This window comes from Rhododendron vialii, chromosome 5a (genome assembly GCF_030253575.1).
Source record: "Rhododendron vialii isolate Sample 1 chromosome 5a, ASM3025357v1".
In the NCBI taxonomy this organism is placed as follows: domain Eukaryota; kingdom Viridiplantae; phylum Streptophyta; class Magnoliopsida; order Ericales; family Ericaceae; genus Rhododendron; species Rhododendron vialii.
The window spans coordinates 10,013,452-10,032,668 of record NC_080561.1 but is presented as its reverse complement, the minus strand read 5'-3'; the positions used below and the strand labels follow the sequence as shown (position 1 = coordinate 10,032,668).

Here is a 19,217-nt window from a genome sequence, read left to right as displayed (position 1 = left end):
TTGGTTATTGATTTTGATTATTACCATTGCGGATGCTCTAAGGATGGATTAGGATTATCATACGAAAGTCATATGGTAATTGAAAAATATCAATAACAGAAGAAAGTGACCTAAATAATGACTAATGAAGGGTGCAAAAGGAAATTGTTATCAAAACATTCAAAACATTGGAGGTACTTGGTGCATTGATCAAGGGTGTGTTCTACTAATTAAAATAAATATTCATACTTAATTTTTTAATTAAAGGTGATGTATTATAAGAGGATGACCTATTTTATAAAACTAAAAATAAGTACTTACAAAAATAAGATCTTAGCGGAACAGGGCCTAAATCCCATTTGGTCCAAATAACCTAGCTTTGTCCAAAAAAAAATAAAAACCTGGCAAAAGTAAAAGCCATTGGAATCAGTATAGGGAATTTTGGGATGCACCTTTGTATAGCAACTTGCACTTTTTGCCATGCCAACCTATTTATTGTCTTTGAGGTCAGCTCGACACCATACCACTATCCTATCCACCATACCTTGAGCTCTCAAAAAGTAACTTTCATGGACTCTCTCTCTCTCTCTCTCTCTCTCTCTCTCTCTCTCTCTCTCCATGTGTGTGTACATATGTTTTTGTTGTGTGTATATTGTCCTATGTATATGCTTGTCCTGTATATTTTCGCCATTGGTCAAATTTTATGTGCCTGTACCATTGGTATTCCACTAAATGATTACATAGCAAAATAATGACTCATACAAGCACCAATTTGAGCACACAACATTCAGTTTTATTCATGTATCCATAGGTTTCCATACAGCCAGAAATCATAACTAACTTTAAGTCCTTTTATTTTTTATTTTTTTCCTGATGCGGCTTCTTTGCCGTTTGACAGAGGACTGCAGCTAGTGCAGCCCGGTCACTTCCGATCCCATATTTGAATATAATTTCATGAGCGGACTCGTTTATGTTGTAGGGCTCGTCAAGTAAGACAACCACATAAATAATCAAGTTGATAAGATCCTGGCTATTATCTTATCAGAGCACATTTATCTTGACAAAAATGGGTTCTTTAAGTTGTAATCCAGTGTGAAAACTCATTTTGTTCAGGATAAATATGGTCTAATCAGGTATTGATCGGTATTCAATCAACCTGATTTTTTGCATTTTTTGCATGGTCTTTCCACTGGACAAGCTCTATGATATAAACGACTCCAATCATTGAATTGGACCCAAAACGAGATCTCAAATGGCCTGATCGCACAAGGTGCAGTCCATAGCCAAGCGGCAGAGAAGCTGCCTGCTAACTTCAGTTTACAAAGCCACATTTCTTCCTAATTTCCCCAACTTGCCCTGTCAGAACCCCTATATTTCCAAGCTTTGTCATTGACTCTCCAAAATCCTTATTGAAAAGATACGGGTACTTGGAATAAGAATTCACCATTGCAGCAGACCTCTGATCCCCCATCAGAGCTTGATCTGATTCGAGAAGTCCTGCGTTGCTCATCAGGTTCTTGTAGAACGCGTTGTCAAACATAGATGAAGTAGAGTCCAGAGGAGCTAGGTTGGTGTTTGAACTATCTACGTTAGGACAAGTGGTTCTTAGGCTTGAGAGAAGCGAAGAATCGAGAGTTGGATCAGGGTTTCCAGAGCCTTTGAAGTTGAATAATCGTCTCTTGAATGTGAAACATTGAGCAAAGCCAAGAGTATGTGCTCCTACAGAAAAAGGAATTCACCTCAGGGCATATCCAAAAACAAAAAACCCATTGATACGAAGAAGGAAAAAACCTTCCGCGCTTTATGTGTCGTATGATAAGTTTGTGCATCTTTATACATGCACAGGATTCTCTATTCTGAAATCCTGTGTCTGTGTGTCCTGTCTAAGGTCTAACTCAGTCGCATGATGTGTGTTTCGCATCACATCTTGTGGTTGAGAGTGTCATCGGCAGAGAATCCCAACTTGTCTAGCGAACGTAAGATATAAATTCAAGGGTTTAAATCCTACTACTTCCTAGGTAAACAAAATAGGAACGTTTAGAGTACCCGATGAGAAGTTCACAAGAAGTACCTGAGAGAACTACTACATCTTTAAAATCAAGGCCATTTGCTGCAAATTTGGCAGTGATGTTTTCTAAAGGCTCAAAAGGTGACGGTATCTGCTCGTTGGCAGCTTTCTCACTCGCGGTTAATCCATCTCTCCGGCCTAACAGAACCGGCCACTGGTTTCCACCTGACTACAAAAAGAAAAAGAAAACAATAGTAAATACAGACAGCAGAGTGGAGGGTTGCTATACATATATTGTTGGTGAAATATATATAGCTGAAAGTGCCAAGTAAAATGTCATGCTAAATACCTGAACAACAGCTTCTTTTGCTGCTAGAGTCAGTATATCCACGCATGAAACAGTTGAAGGGCAAGCTTTTTCGACATCCCCCTTTATTTTGTCAATGACTTTATACCCTCTGATGGAATTTCGGTTGGGAAAAGCATTCTTCTCTCCCTTGAAATCTTTCGTGTCTTCAAGAAGCAAGGAACCATCACAGCCCTGTGGCAAGAAAGTTGAGAGCAATAAAACAAGATTTCCAAGGCGACTAAAAGAAGAATAATTGAGGTAGATTATCTAAAAGAAGAATAAAATTTGCAGCTTCTTAGAATTTCTCGATCCAGTTACAAAGTCCGTGAAAGAATATAATCGGGGTAGATTATCTTGCTATATATATGGTGAGAGAAAATGCCAATGAGAACAACCAGAGATAGCTAGCAGCTTAGCACTCTTCTTTCCAAAATAGATGGAGCTTTAGGCCAAATTTGCATAAAACGCAATTGGGTGGTAAGCTGCCGGGAAGTGTTGTAGTTTTGCGAAATCAAAATTGCTAAAAATTGTATTCAAAAGCAACAAAAAGTTGCTACATCTCCAACTCCAGCACACTAGTCCTACTGCAACCTTAATCTCCTCTTATATGGTCACTCAAATATTTGTAAAAACAAAAACCATATCTTAATGAACTGTGGGATTGTTGCTGGCCATATGACAACCATCCGTATATCACAAGAAACATAGGCGTTCACTTGCTTCTCTTCAGGTTGGAGAGTTGAACTATAATATATGATTCCATCTTCAATAGTATCGTAACATTTCGACAAAAAGGTTATAAATTTAAGTCAACATGGTAACTAGAAAAAGTTAGGAAAGTTTGACGGGTGAGATGATTAAGAGCGCAAAGAAAACAGTCAGATAGCACTGCAGGGATTCGGGACATAGGGGCTTGAGGGCAGCAGTTTTAGATAAGAACAATTACATTTACGAAACAATCGTGAAAGTGCATTCGAAGGAGCGATGCAGCCATCCTGGTGTCATCCTTCAAAGCTGCCATAACGCCATACCTGACGATCATTGGCAGCTTTGGGCACAACATATCGTAAAAGTTGTAATTAAGTTGGCCAGAAGAGTAAGGAAACGGATACATTTGGGCATAAGTGAATGGATACAGACATGTTGTCAGGGAGAAGATGGAGAGAGTGAGGTAGTGAGAGGGTTTGAAACTCATTTTCTCGTGTATGGGAGCAAACTGTTTTGGTGTAGTGTGTGCTGGTTCTAATGCCTGGAGTTTGGGGCTTTGCAATTGATTTATATGCAGAAAAAGGTGGAGCCGTGGTAAGCTTATTGGCTACTCTTACAAAGTGGCAAAGCCACCATAGTTGCTAGCCTAATGGCCATATCTGCAAGTGTGACATTACTTTCTAATACAAAAGAGATAAGCAAGCACTTGACACACAATAGTGTCCATTAGCGTATATAATATATCCTTCTAACCGAGCAGAGGTTACATGCTAATTCTAAGAAGCACGGATACGGAGACATGGATACGACACAACACAAACATGCAGACGTCATTTCTTCAAAATTAGGATACGGAAACGTTGAATAAACAATATATATATTCTTGTATTATTGATGTATTCTATGAATCCATATAACATATAAAATACATATTTCAACCAAATTTAGATAAAGAACCAAAATCGGAGAAACAAAAGTAAGATACAAAACAGAAGTTGTTGTGTCTGTGTTTGCAAACTAAACATCTACGGAAATTTTTACTCTGGCCAAGTTTTAAAATGTGTTCTTAACATGTTCCAAGAGTACTGTCCCCAGCATGTTTGAGTAGAAAAACATAATAGAAAAAATTAGACCCGTATTTAGTCTCATTAGACATGTGTATGGAGAGTATTGTGTCATGTCCGCGTGAGACACGTGCACGTTAGGTCTGTAGACGTGTCCGTGCTTCTTGAATGAGGAATTTCATATATGAATCTTACACTAGTAAGTGGTTAATTAGAGCATCCACACCCATCTTAGCTATTTTTCCATTGCCATTTTTGGGCAATGAACAGTGTTATTTGCCCACCCAAAAAAAATGGCAGGGGTGCTGCACCCATGTTTTGCTATTTTTGTCAAAATTGTATTTTCATTATTTCCAATCCACTTTCACTTTCACACTTTGTCTGTTGAAAAAATTTGGCCGTTGTTGATCCAATACTTACGTTTTTGTATGTGTTTTGGTTATTATCCTGTGTGCTTGTGCTTCAGGCCAAAAATCAAATTAATAAACGAAGGCCCTTATTGACATCCGATTGAGCTAAACTTTTACTAGGACCCTTCAAAAATTGTTTTGACAAAAATGAACAGCTCGGATCATTACCCACCCTCCAATTATTTGAAGCAAATTGAAAGGGGATTGAGGTTGAGTACATGTTCTTTTCTCTCTCCCTCCCTATATCCCTCTCTCACTCACAAATGGCAATTTTGCCAAATATATGGTAAAGGAAATGGCATTTGCCTAATTTGCGAAGTTGCGAACTTTTGGCATTGTGGGTCAGTGGGTGTTGCATGCACCCAATTTGCCATGTTTTTGCCATTTTGAGAAATGGCACCAGATTTTTGCCAAATATGGCAACCGGTGGAGTTGCTCTTACCTATTAGATGTCCTTTTGACCTAATAATCGACTCCAGAATTAATATCAGGCTTACCATTGAACTGATTCAAAGCACAGATTGAGCATGTAAATTCAATCCATTGGCTACAACATCAGTTGCACAGATTGAGCATGTAAATTCAATCCATTGGCTACAACATCAGTTGCATATAATCAATGACAGACTACTCAAATATCGTTCCTTTAGCACTAAAACAAACACTGAAATTTAGTTCAACTAGAATTCAATAGATAGCTTAAACAAGCAATCTACACGTAGAGGGTCAGTGCTCAGGGTCTCTCACAACATTGGGTAGTTCTGTGACCAAACTCTATAGCATCCAAGTTTATCATCAACTTATTGAAAACCCTACTAAATTCCACTAAGGCAAGACACCACTAGTCCATAACTTCGTACCTAAAATTCATATATGACGAGTTGACAAGGAAACAACTAAGTATCTTAGTCTACCTTTTCGATGTCTGCTGAGCATAATTAAACAGTAAAACATTTCAAGCACATGGTCCAGAAAACAGATTTAAAAGACGGAAGAAACGTACGATTTTCAATGAGCATGCCTTTGTGAGCAAGTCAACTTCCAAAAGTGAAGGCAACTTAGATGATTAAGTGATCTTCAACAAGTGGAAATACAGGTGTTTATCAGAAACAACAACATGAAATGATATTTTTGTACTATATTCTAAGGGACCATAATACCATAATGGATAATTTATATCTTAAAAAATAACAACAGGGGATGAACCAATTCAAGATGGCTTCCTCAATCATAACCTTTTCTTGGGTATGTGTTCTTTATTGTTTGTGGTGGGAGAATGAAGCCAAAAACTAAGAAAGGTAATTGGCTGCTGTTATTGCGCAATGCGCATGACGATGCTATTAGAATGCAAAAAACAAAATGAAGTAAAGAAAACAATACAATTTAACCAATCCAAACTTGGCAGCCTCTTTTCCCCTACTTTCCTGATATCAAATTGATTTCTTTTCAATCTGCACAACAGCCTGAAGGTATTCCCTAAGATGGGTACTCTTTAATCACAAAGATGTTGAATGCAATCACCTTACCAGGCCCTTGGATTGTGACAAAAGAAAGGGTTGTCGTCTCTCACCAAATTACAAAAAAGTGATGAGATTTGGTGAGGAACAAGATGACCAATAAAGATTCATCTTTTTTTCTTTGTACCTCATCCTTTCTCATCTCTTTTAGTTATCCAAATAACTCAAAAGGAACTATTTTTCACCTTCGAAAGGGGCTCTCTTACATTCCAGTATTACTAGCTGTAGTTGCTCAAATCCAACATTATTTTTGTACTTTTCTCTTCATTTCTCATCCAAATACTCAATCCAAATGAATGATTTCACAAGAAACTCCAACACTTTCTTTTCTTTTCTTACCAAATCCCTCAATCTAATGGGGCTAATTACGATTATCACATAGAGGTACCATATATCAAGGTTAACCTGCCATTACATAATTTGCAATACCATAGACTACAATACATATGCCTCCATACACACACGTCACATCTGATTGTACCTGTGGATCCCATTGCGATTATTTCTCTCTCTTGGCCGTCTGTTTCTGCAGCAGGTGGGGAGAACCTGCCAAGAAAATAGCTGGGAGATGAGAGCCCTTTCAACAATCGAAACTCTTAAACTTGTTCAGTGCATATACAATACAATTGCTTTAACAGTGCCTTTGGATGGGGAGAAAGGAGAAGAAAAGAAAGGTAGCCATTTCTCTCCAAATCTCACCATTGGTGAGATTGGGTGAGAAAAGAGAAGAGCCAATCAAAACATTTTATTTTTGTATCTTGCCCTCTATTTCTCGCCGCAACATTCAATCCAAACAAGTGATTTGGCAAGAAACCTTAACCCTTTCTTTTCTTTTCTCACCAAATCTCTCCATCCAAAAGGGCCCAAAAATATCAAATTCTGAAACTTCTACATTGTCAGCAGAGCGTTGTATGTTTCTTCGAATGATTGCTCAACCCCCTCAAACAAATTTCCCCTTTTGGGTGTTGACGAATGAGAAAATGCAGGGAAAAAAAACACACACACACACAAAAAAAAAAAAAAAAGAGGCAACAACAGAATCTTTGGCCCATGCAGGTCTCGAACCTGCGACCTTCGCGTTATTAGCACGACGCTCTAACCAACTGAGCTAATGGGCCTTGATGCATACGGTCAGTTATTTTTAATATATAACCTAATACACAAATTTTCTGTGGCTTTAAACAAAGTGGCTGGGTTTCGTCGGGGTAGTTTTGGACTTTTTGGAACAGAGCCCTGTAGTTTTAGACACCTCAAATCCTTTATACCAGAAATTTGGTGCACGCATGTTCAGATGACATTTTTTTTTTTTTGAATAGCGATTTTTTTTATTAATCTTTGAAAAAGATACAACGACTAAAACGAGAAAGGTAACAATTGCCCATCCGAGACCCAAATCGTTGATTGGCAAGATACCAACCAAAAAGAAACCCCAACGGCCCATTTGGATGGAGGATTTGATTCTGGGTGGATAACATAATGAGGGTAGATATGTAAGAAAGGTTGATTCATTTCCTAAGAAAAGTAGATTTGTAATTCAATGTTTGAATTAATTTTTTTAGAAGGGGGATTCGAGGGGGTGGATATGACGGGACAAGGAGTGAAACGACTTAATTCCCTACCCCCTACCCCCCCCCCCAGTTATTTTAATGGACAAAAAGGGTTAATTTTAGTATAATTAGAATAAACACATGTTTATTATTAATTGTGGGATAAAATAAAATTAGTAAATGTTTAAGGGGAGTGATTTTGCCACTCTCTTTTTTGTTAATACTACTCCCCTTTGTGTCTTGATTAGATGATTTGTGAGAGAAGGGAAGTGGCATTAACAAAAAAAGGAGTGGCAAAATCAATTTCCATGTTTAAACCTCTTTTTTATTAGAAATATATTTTTTTTGGAAAAAAAGTAAAAAACCGAAACTTTTAAAAATAACAAGGTTAATTTAAAAAACTTGTTACATGATTGAAAGCACATGTTCAACAAATTAATTAGTTGGGTGGTGGTTGAAACCACATGTTCAACAATTTTGTTAGGTATATTTTTCTATAAAAACCACACAATTTTTTCATCCCATCCCACATCTCATCCCCATTCAAATAATAAGCTTTATATTTTGGTTTTTTGCCTCACAATGGCACGCCCCGTACGCCGAGCTTGGAGGAGGAGGAGACGTTGCTAGAAAACCTTACGAACCTTGTAGATGCAGGGGTTTGGCAAGTTGAGCATGAAGGGATTCATCCCGCCTCCTTGGTAGTCTTGCAAATTCAGATGACAACTTCTTTCTCTCAAAGTGGAATTACAAAAAATAATATTGAGGAAAAGATTAAGAAGTGGAAGGACACTTATTCCATCATAGATAACATGATGTGGACTCCCAAGTTTGGCTGAAATCCAAATGAAAACAGATTGATTGTGAAAAATGAATATTGGAATGAATTTATCCGGGTAAGTGATCATCAATATTATCCACCCTCACTTACCCAGACAAATTCATTCCAATCTTCATTTTCCACAATCAATTTGTTTTCATTTGGATTCCAGCCAAACCCAGGAGTCCGCATCATGTTATCTATGATGGAATAAGTGTCCTTCCACTTCTTAATCTTTCCCTCAATATTATTTTTTGTAACACCACCTTGAGAGAAAGAAGCTTTCATCTGAATTTGCAAGACTACCAAGGAGGCAGGATGAATCCCTCCGTGCTCAGCTTGCCAAACCCCTGCATCTACAAGACTCGTAAGGTTTTCTAGCAACGTCTCCTCCTCGCTCCAAGCCCGGCGTGCATGGCATGGCATTGTGAGGCAAAAACCAAAATATAAAATTTAGTATTTGCAAAAGCAACATCACTTGTTCACTAGATTTTCTGTTCTTTTTCAGGTCACTGTTGATATATGTGCTGGGGACGGCCCTTCCCCAAAATCAATAGGCCAAAGAAATCTAATGGCAACTATATGTGCATATAATTATACCAAAAGCTTGGAACAGAACAAGCATTTGTGCAAAAACTATTTGCATTCATTGATCTGCATAATTTACACAAGGAACACAATACGCAACCATTTGAGCTCTAATAACTACATTGACAGCTTAGAACTAAATAACATCACTGTTCTATTCCCTTGACGAAATGAGCAGTAACAAGCTTTGAAACATGGAAGCCGGTGAAGGAATCAACCTCAAAGAGTTCTTTCAGCTTCTCGTCGCAAATAACTGTCTTTTTATCGGATGGGTCCTATAAGAGACAAATAGAAAGATAATTAAGGTGGCAGAATATTAGTCAGCAAAAATGCATAGTAGAATAACTGCAATAAAATGGAACATTCAACACCAATAAACCACATTATCAAAGGAAAAAAAAAATTAAATAAACGATGAAGTAAATATCCAGAACGCTAGGTCAAAATGATTCGGGCATGTACAATATAATAAAAAGCAGAGAGGATGCATTGATCTAGATAAGTGGGCGATGATGACGTCTTTTTAGACCATCAGATTCCCATACAATTCCAAGCACAACCTGAAAACCAGAAAGGACAAAACAAACCATCCACGGCTAAACTCAACCAAAGTGCCACAAAGTGTTTTCACTTGAAGCAGTAGAACCCTAAGGTGCTCCATTTTCGGGGCATAAAAAAGCAAAGGCGAAGAAATATAGGGTCCGTTATATTAGCTGCTTGTAAACCTTGAATCAAGGGCCAATCTGACTAGTGCTTCATAAAAACTCAACCACCCCTGCTCAAGTTTTGGCAATGCCAATACATCTGTGCCAGCCTACTTCACATCAAGCTTGTGTTGCAGAGAAATCAGACCTTTATTTGAGGCATTTGTCAGGCCACCAATGTAACACACTAGCAATTCTTGTCGCCTATAATCTCTTCGATGGAAAAGCAAATGCTGACTACCTCGACCTGTCAAGAGCCTATCCAAGCCTGAATATCAAGTTGCACAACCCTAAACGACTTACCCAAGGGTCAGGGCCAGCCTTGACATTTTGGAGGCCTAAAGCAAATTTACAACTGAGGCCCTAGATTTTTAACCAAAAAAAAATCAATATAGGTGGTTAAGATGAGGTAAAAATATTAAACTTGGTATTTTAGCTTCGTAATTGAACAAAAATAAGTTTTTTAAATTTTTTATTTCATTATAAAAAATGAATCAAAACATAAACAAGTACTGCTCATGCTTTTTCCTAACTAATCACGTTATTAACTTTAATTGCAAGGATACTATTTCAATAATAAGAAAACTATTTATTTTAAACCTTTTTTTATCATTGAGTGAAAATAAATTACTTTGGTTTATTTGTAGTCAAAAGTGTTTTATTTGAGAGTTTGTTATTAAAAGTTGAAAACAAAATTAAAATAAATGATAGAAGAAAAGAACTTATCAAATCACTTAATTGTGTGCAGAAGATTTGAACTTGGTCTTGAGTATCTAAAACCTAAAGCATAACAAATATAGAATACAAATGGTTGAAGAGTTGTATATTATCCAACTAGATGTAACAAAAACCATAAAAACAAAGAATTAGTTTAGCAAAAGGCAGGAGTGGGATTCAAACCAGGCACCTATTGGTTTCCAAAACATCACACGCACCCCTAGAAAGTAGATCTTTTGAAATATGGAACACATACGTTATAGTATGACTTGTATGGAAAATGGGCCCCCAGCTTTTTGTAAAATTTTGGAGGCCTAAATCGGCCGCACCTCTAGCTTTACCCCAGGGCCGGCCCTGCCAAGGGTCAAGCTAGAGTTTGGCTTGTAAGTTGTAACTTTTTTGGACCAGGGTCTTGGACTCTTGGTGAATTAACAGATTACTCAAAAATTATTTGCGAGTGCTCATTTACTCATAATGGTTATGATTACGGGAAGGTTCAGATTCTCATCAGTTCTAAAAAATAAACAACCCAATGGGTGATGGGTTCAGAAATAGGTACCTGCAGATCGTTTTGCTTTATGTATTCCCACACTTTCTTCACAACATCTCCCCGAGATAACTCATTTTCACCTGTACCAAAGAATTTCACTAGAGCATCCGAAAGTGTAAGTGGAGCAAGAAAACCCAAAGTTTTGCCCTTCACCGTTTTTACTTGCCTCTCATTGGAACCTGAACATATAAGATACGCATAAGTGGCAGTAACTGAAAGAATGTCATTGAACTCCAGAAAATAAGCTCAATTTCCTGAGGCATGATCACTACATGCTGTCCTTTCAGACAATACAACAAGTTAAGGAATCCAAATCTTCAAGGTACTGTTTCACCTTCTCTACCTTGTTTGCGCCGCTTTTTCTTTTGCGAGGATTTGACAGAACCTGCAACATCATGTGAGAAATACTTTCAAAAAATATGCAAAAATCCCTGTCAATGTTGCTAGATGACAAGAACTTCAGACTAGGAAACTGTGACAGCACAAAAACTAAAAGCTTGTAAGGTTGGTTTTCTTCTCTTGTATAATCTTCCCTATGTTCCTTCAACTTTATTACAATGTTTCTCATCTTTATCCTCTAAATTTCAAGATAAAGGAACATGACAAATCTCTTCCTGCTTTTTCACGTCCTGCCTTTTACCACAGTTTTTCGTGGAATCTAAACAAGAGAAACAAATTTCCTGTGTATATTCCTACCGATTCCTCATCATATCCACAAAACAAAAGGGATGAAAGCCAAATTTGAAACACATACCATCTTCCTCAGCTAGCGGCAGCATGTGCTTGTTCAGAGCTTTACTCATTTGAAACATATCAATAGATTTGACGCGAAAAATGGCACGCAATGCTTGGTCACATATTATTGTTCGCTTGTCTTTTGGATCTTGCAAATTCTTCTCCCGAATATAGGCCCAGATTCTCTTCACAACCTAGAGGACAGCAAAAATCAAGTAATTGTAAAATTTACATTCCAAATATATCTGCCCCATTCTCTGTAAAAATAACAGTAAACAGAACAGAATTTCAGAGATGTCATATACTGTCCCAAAAGCCATAGATGGGTACCAACGGGTGTGCTCCGTAATATACCTGAGTTCTGGCTAGTTCAGACACTCCAACAAATGTTTGAAGTTGTGGAGAAAGACCACTTGGTTTCATGAAGCCCCCTGCTCTTTTCTTCACAACATCCACCACCTTGTCAGACCTAAATAAAGAGCCATATCTGTTTAGACGCATCAACTACCATAACCTGTTAAATGTCTTATTTATTCACATTAACACATGCATGACAGTAAAACTTTTTCTATCCTCCCAGGCAACTGCAGCATTATCATACACAACAAGTACATGTATCATTTGTCAGACATAATTGAGGGGAATTTAAAACAACTGATCCTTGGAATGACTTGACCGCATGTAAAGAAAGAGAGAACTGGGGATTTTGAATCTGCTCTTTTAAACAACTCAGCGGAATTTATCTGTGTAAAAATACTACATCAAAATTCCCCCATTCAGATGTAGTCAGCTCGTTCTGAGAAAATCATCACATGAGCGTGCACATTTGGGGGATCGGTAACGGATAGACTGTCAGACAACTAAGATGGAAAATGTTGAGGGTTTTTTAATGCTTATCGGTTTATCCCTAGTACTTTTACTTAAAGTAACGCTGATTTACAATGTATTATGTGGAATAATGGGGCAACAATTTGTAAGAGCTCCAGAAAACACAACAGACATTCTTCAAGGAAATTTGCAGCATCGCTATTCTCATCATAGTTTTTCTTGCAAGTGGGTGTCTTAGCCTTTTACAATGCAGGTAAATGGAGATTTCAGATGCACTGAACTATAATATTAAGGTATCCTAACAGTGCCAGGACCAATGAAGAAAGACAAAGTACAGTGACGTTGAATGGAACCCTGTATTACAATCAAAACATAAACACGAAAATCAAAAGCGAGGTCTAAGAAGCACGGATGTGTCTACTGGCTTCACGTACTGATCTGTGACATGTGCTGGATGCAAACACAATTGGACAAGCTCCGCATACATGTGGGACATGCCAAATATATGTGCTTGCTATTGATATTCACAGAAGACAAAGGTGAGAATTTCATAATGCATAAACTATATAGATAACCCTCAAACTTACTCTTCACAATCATACCGGATCCAATTAAGTACAGTAAAGCTACAGTTTGTCAACCAGTGAAACATGCCTTGAACATCTGCACCTTAAAATTTCATGTAGATTATCAATAAATCCCAACAACTTCCTCATTCAATTTTTTTTTTTACCCAAATAAATTTCAATAGTTTTCTTTCTCCACTCTTCAAAGTTCCAACTACTTCTGTCACTACTTATTATGTTCATGTGTAACAAGGGGTTGTCCATGTTTTAGTAAATTCCTATAAAGCTAGTAGTAGTATTTCCCCTCATGAATCGACTTTTCCTGGCTCCATCCCAACTATAACCCTCTAAGGGCCTGTTCTTCGTAAATTTGAGTTCATGTATTTTCGTTCGTAATTTTCTATTTAGTAATCAGACAAGTATAAAACTGTCGACCTAAGTTGAAAAAGGAACACAACTATTTGGTACATTTTTTGTCTTTAGTGGACCCTCTTTCATAATTTGAAGTCATGATTTTTTCACTTTATATATTTCCCTCGTTGAAACGAATGATCAGTACAAAAAGTTTGAGATGAATCTAATAAAAATTCAGAAAAGACGAAACTCATACCAACAAAATTGTAGGGTTAGGAATACCAGGACCTAGATGTTTTGAAACTTATGCCTAAAACAAACCTACAGTTTTTACCCCCGTAACGTTTCAAAGGGCAAAAACCAAAGGATAAATAAACCCCAAGGGGTTGGCCTAGTGGTCAAGGCCTAGAACTTACTACTTAGGGGTTGGTTCCCTCATTAGGTCTTGGGTACGAAACCAATTAAATACTATCAACCCCTTTGGGGCCAATCCATAACTTTAATTGGGAGCCCTGCAAGTGGGCTGTGGGATTGGTCCCTAGGATTAGTCGAGGCGTGTGTTAGTTGACCCGGACACCTGACTAATCTGAGTTATTAAAAAAAAAAAAAAAAACAAGGGAAAAATCATTAAAGTCACGTCAATGCTCGTACAATGCCAACAAAATTAAAATTTCAGTACATAATTTACAAATATCGAACTAAAGTGACTAATTGGTTTGTCTTTTCTTTATTTCAAAAAAAAAATGCATTTGTTAGATTTGCGTCAAACTTTTGTGGATTTTTTATTCGTCTCAACAAGAAGAATCAGTCAAGTAAAAATTTATGATCTTAACTCATAATTTTTTGAATAAAGACAAAAATAAGTCAAAAAATCCGACTTTTTGACTTATTATTGTCTTTATCCAAAAAAAAAATTTCAAATTTTGATTATAATTTTTTACTTTTTCCATTCCTCCCGACGAGAAGAATCAGGCCCCGTTTCGCTAAATTTCTTATTTTCTAAGAGCATCTCCAACACTAGTCTCCACTTTGCCTAGTAAAAAGTACAAAAAAGAGACAATATCTACTTTTCCTATTCACTTTTCCATCAATGAATTCCAACACTACCCTCTATTTTTGCTCTTTATCCAAATAAATTTATTTTTTGAACATTTACCCATAGAATTTAGTGCCAAAAAGGTAAATAGAATGCTAGTCTTGTTTGCTCTCTACTAGTAGGTACTAGGTAGTTAGAGTAGACGAAGGTAAAATGCCTAGCCAAGTAAAGAGTCTCTTGTAACATTGAAATTTGAGTTTGGTTAGGTACAATAGCCAAGAGAAGCCAAGTAGAGAGCCTCTTGGAGATGCTTATTTATTTTTCATTTTATAAGACAGGTCATTCTCTCACAATACATCACATTTAATTTTAAAAATAAGTTTTGTTTTATTTTAGTTAGTGGAACGAACTCTCAATAATTCACAAAAATTTGACGCAAACTTAGCAACAACAACAGTAACAGCAACAAAATCCACGTAGTCCCCAATCATTGAAGGTATGAGCGGGGAGGATGAGAGACGGATCTAACCTTTGGCAATATGCACAAAGTGGCTTCTCTCAAAATACCACTGAAACAGCAGGCCTAGAGATCCAATTCAAAATTCAATTTATATGCATATTACATGCTTTCTTCGTTGATAATTCAGAGCATCGGTATGCAAATGTGAAAATTGTTTTTTGAATAATGATAAACTCAAACTTATTGGTCCAAAACCACCCTAACTTTTGTATTGATATCCATGTACTTTTTACATGTTATTCACCGTAGTTTACTGTTTGCCTTTGTTTACAAGACCAAAGACAGCCGGACACTTTCTTTTCTTTTCTCGGCAACCAAACGGAAGGAAAAAAAGACACAGAAAATAACGTAAACCCTAACCTTCCTTTCCTTCTTCTCTTTCCACTCCTTTCTTCTCCCTCCTCGCCGTCCTCTTCGCAGCCGGTTCTCTCATCGCCGTACGTCACCACACTCTCCGCCTTCTTCCATTCAATCGCTTCCCCATCGACGTCGTCTGCGCCGTCGTTCTCGGTAGTAATCTCGTCATCACGGCCGTCGAGGAACAGTTCGATTCGTCGTCTGATGAAGGCTCTACGGTCGGACAAATCGACGCCGAACTCCGCCTCGAGGGCGCGGCGGAGGGCGGTGGCGGTGGTGGTGCGGAGGTCGCAGGTACGGAGGAGCTGCCGGAGCCGGTCCGAGAGGTCCGAGTCCGGCGCAGTTCCCCCGTCGTCCTGTCTCGCGAGAGGCAACATGGGTGGTTAGAAAAGTACTGGTCAAAAAGGTTGTACTTGTGAAAGTAACCAGTTCCTGGGTACGTTGGGTTTTGGGTTTAAGTATCGGAGACGTGGGTTTTGTGAAAATTCCCTTTTTGCTTTGGAATAAAACAATAATTATCCATCTCACGCATTCACACAAACGCTTTACACATATATTCATATCTTTTGATAGATCTCACACGTACTGAAAGTGTAATATACATGGACCCCAATGTCAATTTGCCTTGTTCGTTTAACATTTTGAAAAGTTTTTTTCAAAAAATATCCCTATTTTTCGATCATTATATTTTACTCATTACTCTTATCTTCAATCATTTTTTTAATATCTCTCTATCTCTTTTTACTTATTATCCCCATTAACACAGCAAATATGAGTGAATTTGTGCATATATTTAGGATTGTAAAATAATTGTTTGAATAGAAGCAGCTTTATGCCTGCTTTGCCTTCGTAATCCTTTGAATTTGTTTTTATTTAAATTATACTACTAGTATATCAATTTTTGTGAATTCTTTTATATATTCACTCTCTTTTTTTATTTTTTAAGAAAAAAATTACGAACACTTTCAATACTAAAAAAACAAAAAATGATTGTGACTATAAAAAAGGAGAGTGTGAAAATCACTCTCATTTTTTAGAACTAATTTCATTTTAAATTATACGTATTGATGAATAGGCTTTGGGCTCTCAAACTACACGGTACACCGTAAACTATGAAAAAATTTGGTGATCTTGGGCCATTGATATATGGTGCCTAACACCCTTCTCAATCATTGTGCATGGTACAATACTAAGGGGGCGTTTCCAATAAGGTTTTGGTGAGAAAACGTATATCATTTTTATCATTTTATTTATATTAATTAACAAGTTTTGAAATTTTAGCTTGCTATTTACACTAACTAACAATTTGTCAACAACAACTTTTTTTTCAATAACTTTTTCACTCACATACCCATCTACAACTTATTGGCCACTAACAACTTGATTGTAACAAATTCTTTCTCAAAACTTATTCACTATCAGAAACGCCCCCTATGTGTATGAACCACATAGAGGGTTGTTCGCATTAATGAATAAATTTTGCACCACAACATTTTGGATTTGTATTTATTGAAAAAAAAAATCCGTGTTTTACGCCAAACTTTTATGTGATATTTGTTCGTTTCAACGAGAGTAATCAGAAAAGTAAAAAATATGACTTTTACATAAGTATTTAGGAAATATCCAAAAAAAGCTCAAGAAATCAATTTTTTGATTTTATTTTTCTTAGATATTTTCAGAAACATAAAATATATGAAGGTCACTAAAAGCAAACATAAACAGATTACAAAATTACTTCTTCTTTTTTTACCTGAAACAAAGCTAGAATTGTTTAATAAAAATCACTTGAGATACAACTTAAATTTAGCTTGGTTTAGTGATTTATGGTTATTAGTATATTAGTACTCAGTAAGATTTTCTTTCAATTGTCTTTTAAGTGGTATTATTTTTTTTCTCATCGTTTGATTAACTCTTTGTACCCGTTACACTCTACAGTTCGCAAATGTATAAACCATATTGTTTCCATTACGGGTGTTACAAAAATAGACGAACCAAAAAAACCGACCGATCAGTTTTTGGGTCGGGGTATGGCCAGTTTTTTTGGGACCAAATCGGTTCGGTCTCGATATCCTGGAATTTTCACTGGACCGAATGGAATTTCCAGGAAATCGAGACCGAACCGAATCAACTGACTATATTTTATATATTTTATATACACTTTTTCTATATATTTTACATACATACATACACTTTAAATTAAATAGAAATTTTATATCTTGGGCGGGCCGAAATTCTTAAAATCCCAGACCGGACCTATCCCACCTTGAACCGAACTGAACGAAACTCAACTCCGGTCGGGATCGATCCTGAAAATATTTGGACCGACCCGAATTGGTCATCAGAAATTTCACTCCGAACCGAACTGAACCAAAATCACCCAAGTTGCCATCCGTAATCCAATTAGAAATTTTCTAGGAAAATTATTTTCACACTTCATTTTTGATACACGCACTTCTTCTTCTTTTTTGTCAAACGAAAATACATACACTTCTTTTCTTGTCTTTACCCTTTAGTGGGATAATTACGTAGAAAAGTTTTACTAAAGACAAACAATGAAGTGCATATAACAAAATGGGGAGTGTGGAAATCATGTCTTTTTTTCTAACTAATTTCATTTTCAAATTGTGGGTAAAGATGAAGGGAAAATGGCGGGCCAGGACGTGTTTTGATAATTAATATCCGGCAAGAATAAGCTGAGAACATTTGTTAATACTAAAAATGTTCTTAGCGAGTATTAATTATCAAAACAAGTCATTGACCGTCATTTTCCCGAAGATGAATCGGCTTTGGGCCCCAAACTACATGGGGCCTACACCATAAAATGAGGAAATTTTTTGGTGGTCTTGAGATAATGCTATATGGTGCCTAAGATCGAGATTCTTTACGAGAATTGTGTCTATGATAATCTTGTAAGGCTTTCAACAAGAGGACGCCACCTATTAAATTTGTGAATCCAACGGTACAGATTAGAACAAATTCCATCAGCCTGTATATTCTTACCAATCCGATGCCGTTTCATTCGAAGGCAGCCAACAGAGAGATAACGTTTGAGCCAACGCTATGTCAGAGTTTCCCACAAGATGGCACGCCAGTGATTGGTTCACTACGACCATGGTCTGGCCAAAGGTAATCTGATAGAGTATTTGTTCTATTATGTGAGGATTTTCGTTTATTTTTTGATATCTCAAGTATCTAGGCCAATTTACGTGCACTTCGACTAATCATAGGATCAATCTCATCGCTTTCTTTTAGGGGTCTAATTAAAGTCAGAGCAGAACTCTATATGGACTAACCCCAAAAGAATTGATAACACTTAAAAGATTTCAAATCTGAAACCCTTAGGAGCAAACCCCCAAATCCCAACCCCATTCGCGGACCGTTCTATAATTTTTTGAATGGTCCTGCAAAAAGATCAATTAAATTGGATATGTGTGTGGTTGATCAAATTTTCCAAGTTTCATTCCGAATTCAAGATTCTGAATTTTGAATGAAAAAAACCAATATTGAATCAATCACTTAGACATATCTAATTGGGCTGTTTTCTGCTGGACCACTCAAAAAATTATTTAAAAAATAATGAATGATTTGAGTTATTCAAGTAAAACTCAAAAGTGGACCCCACATGGCATATGTAATTTTTGGTACCCCATATTCGGTAGCCATAGTCGGACTCCGATGGAATATGCTCTCCAAAATGGTTAAAATTTGAAGGTTTGTTCTTTGAACATTAGATGCTCATATGTGAATTCTAGTATAAGTACAAGAGACATAACATTTCCCTAGACATTATTCTGCGTTAGGCAGCCTTCGAATGAAACGGCGTCAATTTGTAAGAATATAAAGGTTGATGGAATTTTCTC

General features: G+C 36.9%; 2 protein-coding genes and 1 non-coding gene across 3 annotated transcripts; all 3 read right to left on the bottom strand.

Annotated features, from left to right (window-relative positions):
* Window positions 1-750: 750 nt before the first annotated feature.
* Window positions 751-3,741, bottom strand: LOC131326916 (peroxidase 10-like). The gene is made up of 4 exons (XM_058359827.1): window positions 3,283-3,741; window positions 2,337-2,528; window positions 2,051-2,216; window positions 751-1,698 (listed from the first exon to the last, which is right to left on the bottom strand). Exons 1-4 carry the CDS (start codon window positions 3,529-3,531, stop codon window positions 1,292-1,294), a joined length of 1,014 nt encoding a protein of 337 aa, XP_058215810.1. The 5' UTR covers window positions 3,532-3,741; the 3' UTR covers window positions 751-1,291.
* Window positions 3,742-7,079: 3,338 nt separating this feature from the next.
* On the bottom strand, window positions 7,080-7,153 carry TRNAI-AAU (transfer RNA isoleucine (anticodon AAU)). Its single transcript has one exon. It is a non-coding gene; the product is annotated as a tRNA-Ile (tRNA).
* A 1,873-nt stretch (window positions 7,154-9,026) lies between these two features.
* Window positions 9,027-15,877, bottom strand: LOC131327027 (upstream activation factor subunit spp27-like). Its single transcript, XM_058359991.1, has 6 exons — window positions 15,361-15,877; window positions 12,051-12,165; window positions 11,716-11,890; window positions 11,296-11,346; window positions 10,971-11,140; window positions 9,027-9,265 (listed from the first exon to the last, which is right to left on the bottom strand). Exons 1-6 carry the CDS (start codon window positions 15,732-15,734, stop codon window positions 9,137-9,139), a joined length of 1,014 nt encoding a protein of 337 aa, XP_058215974.1. The 5' UTR covers window positions 15,735-15,877; the 3' UTR covers window positions 9,027-9,136.
* Between the last annotated feature and the right edge of the window lie 3,340 nt (window positions 15,878-19,217).

What these genes read in the sequence shown, in the direction of transcription:
- LOC131326916 (XM_058359827.1), bottom strand. Translation starts at nt 3,531, where the DNA reads ATGAGTTTCAAACCCTCTCACTACCTCACTCTCTCCATCTTCTCCCTG. An exon ending in TTCACGATTGTTTCGTAAAT is followed by an intron (nt 2,529 to 3,282) that starts GTAATTGTTCTT and finishes TTCTTGCCACAG; the next exon opens with GGCTGTGATGGTTCCTTGCT. An exon ending in CAAAAGAAGCTGTTGTTCAG is followed by an intron (nt 2,217 to 2,336) that starts GTATTTAGCATG and finishes TTCTTTTTGTAG; the next exon opens with TCAGGTGGAAACCAGTGGCC.
- LOC131327027 (XM_058359991.1), bottom strand. Translation starts at nt 15,734, where the DNA reads ATGTTGCCTCTCGCGAGACAGGACGACGGGGGAACTGCGCCGGACTCG. An exon ending in AAGAGAAGAAGGAAAGGAAG is followed by an intron (nt 12,166 to 15,360) that starts GTTAGGGTTTAC and finishes CTCTTTATTTAG; the next exon opens with GTCTGACAAGGTGGTGGATG. An exon ending in GCGCAAACAAGGTAGAGAAG is followed by an intron (nt 11,141 to 11,295) that starts GTGAAACAGTAC and finishes TTATATGTTCAG; the next exon opens with GTTCCAATGAGAGGCAAGTA.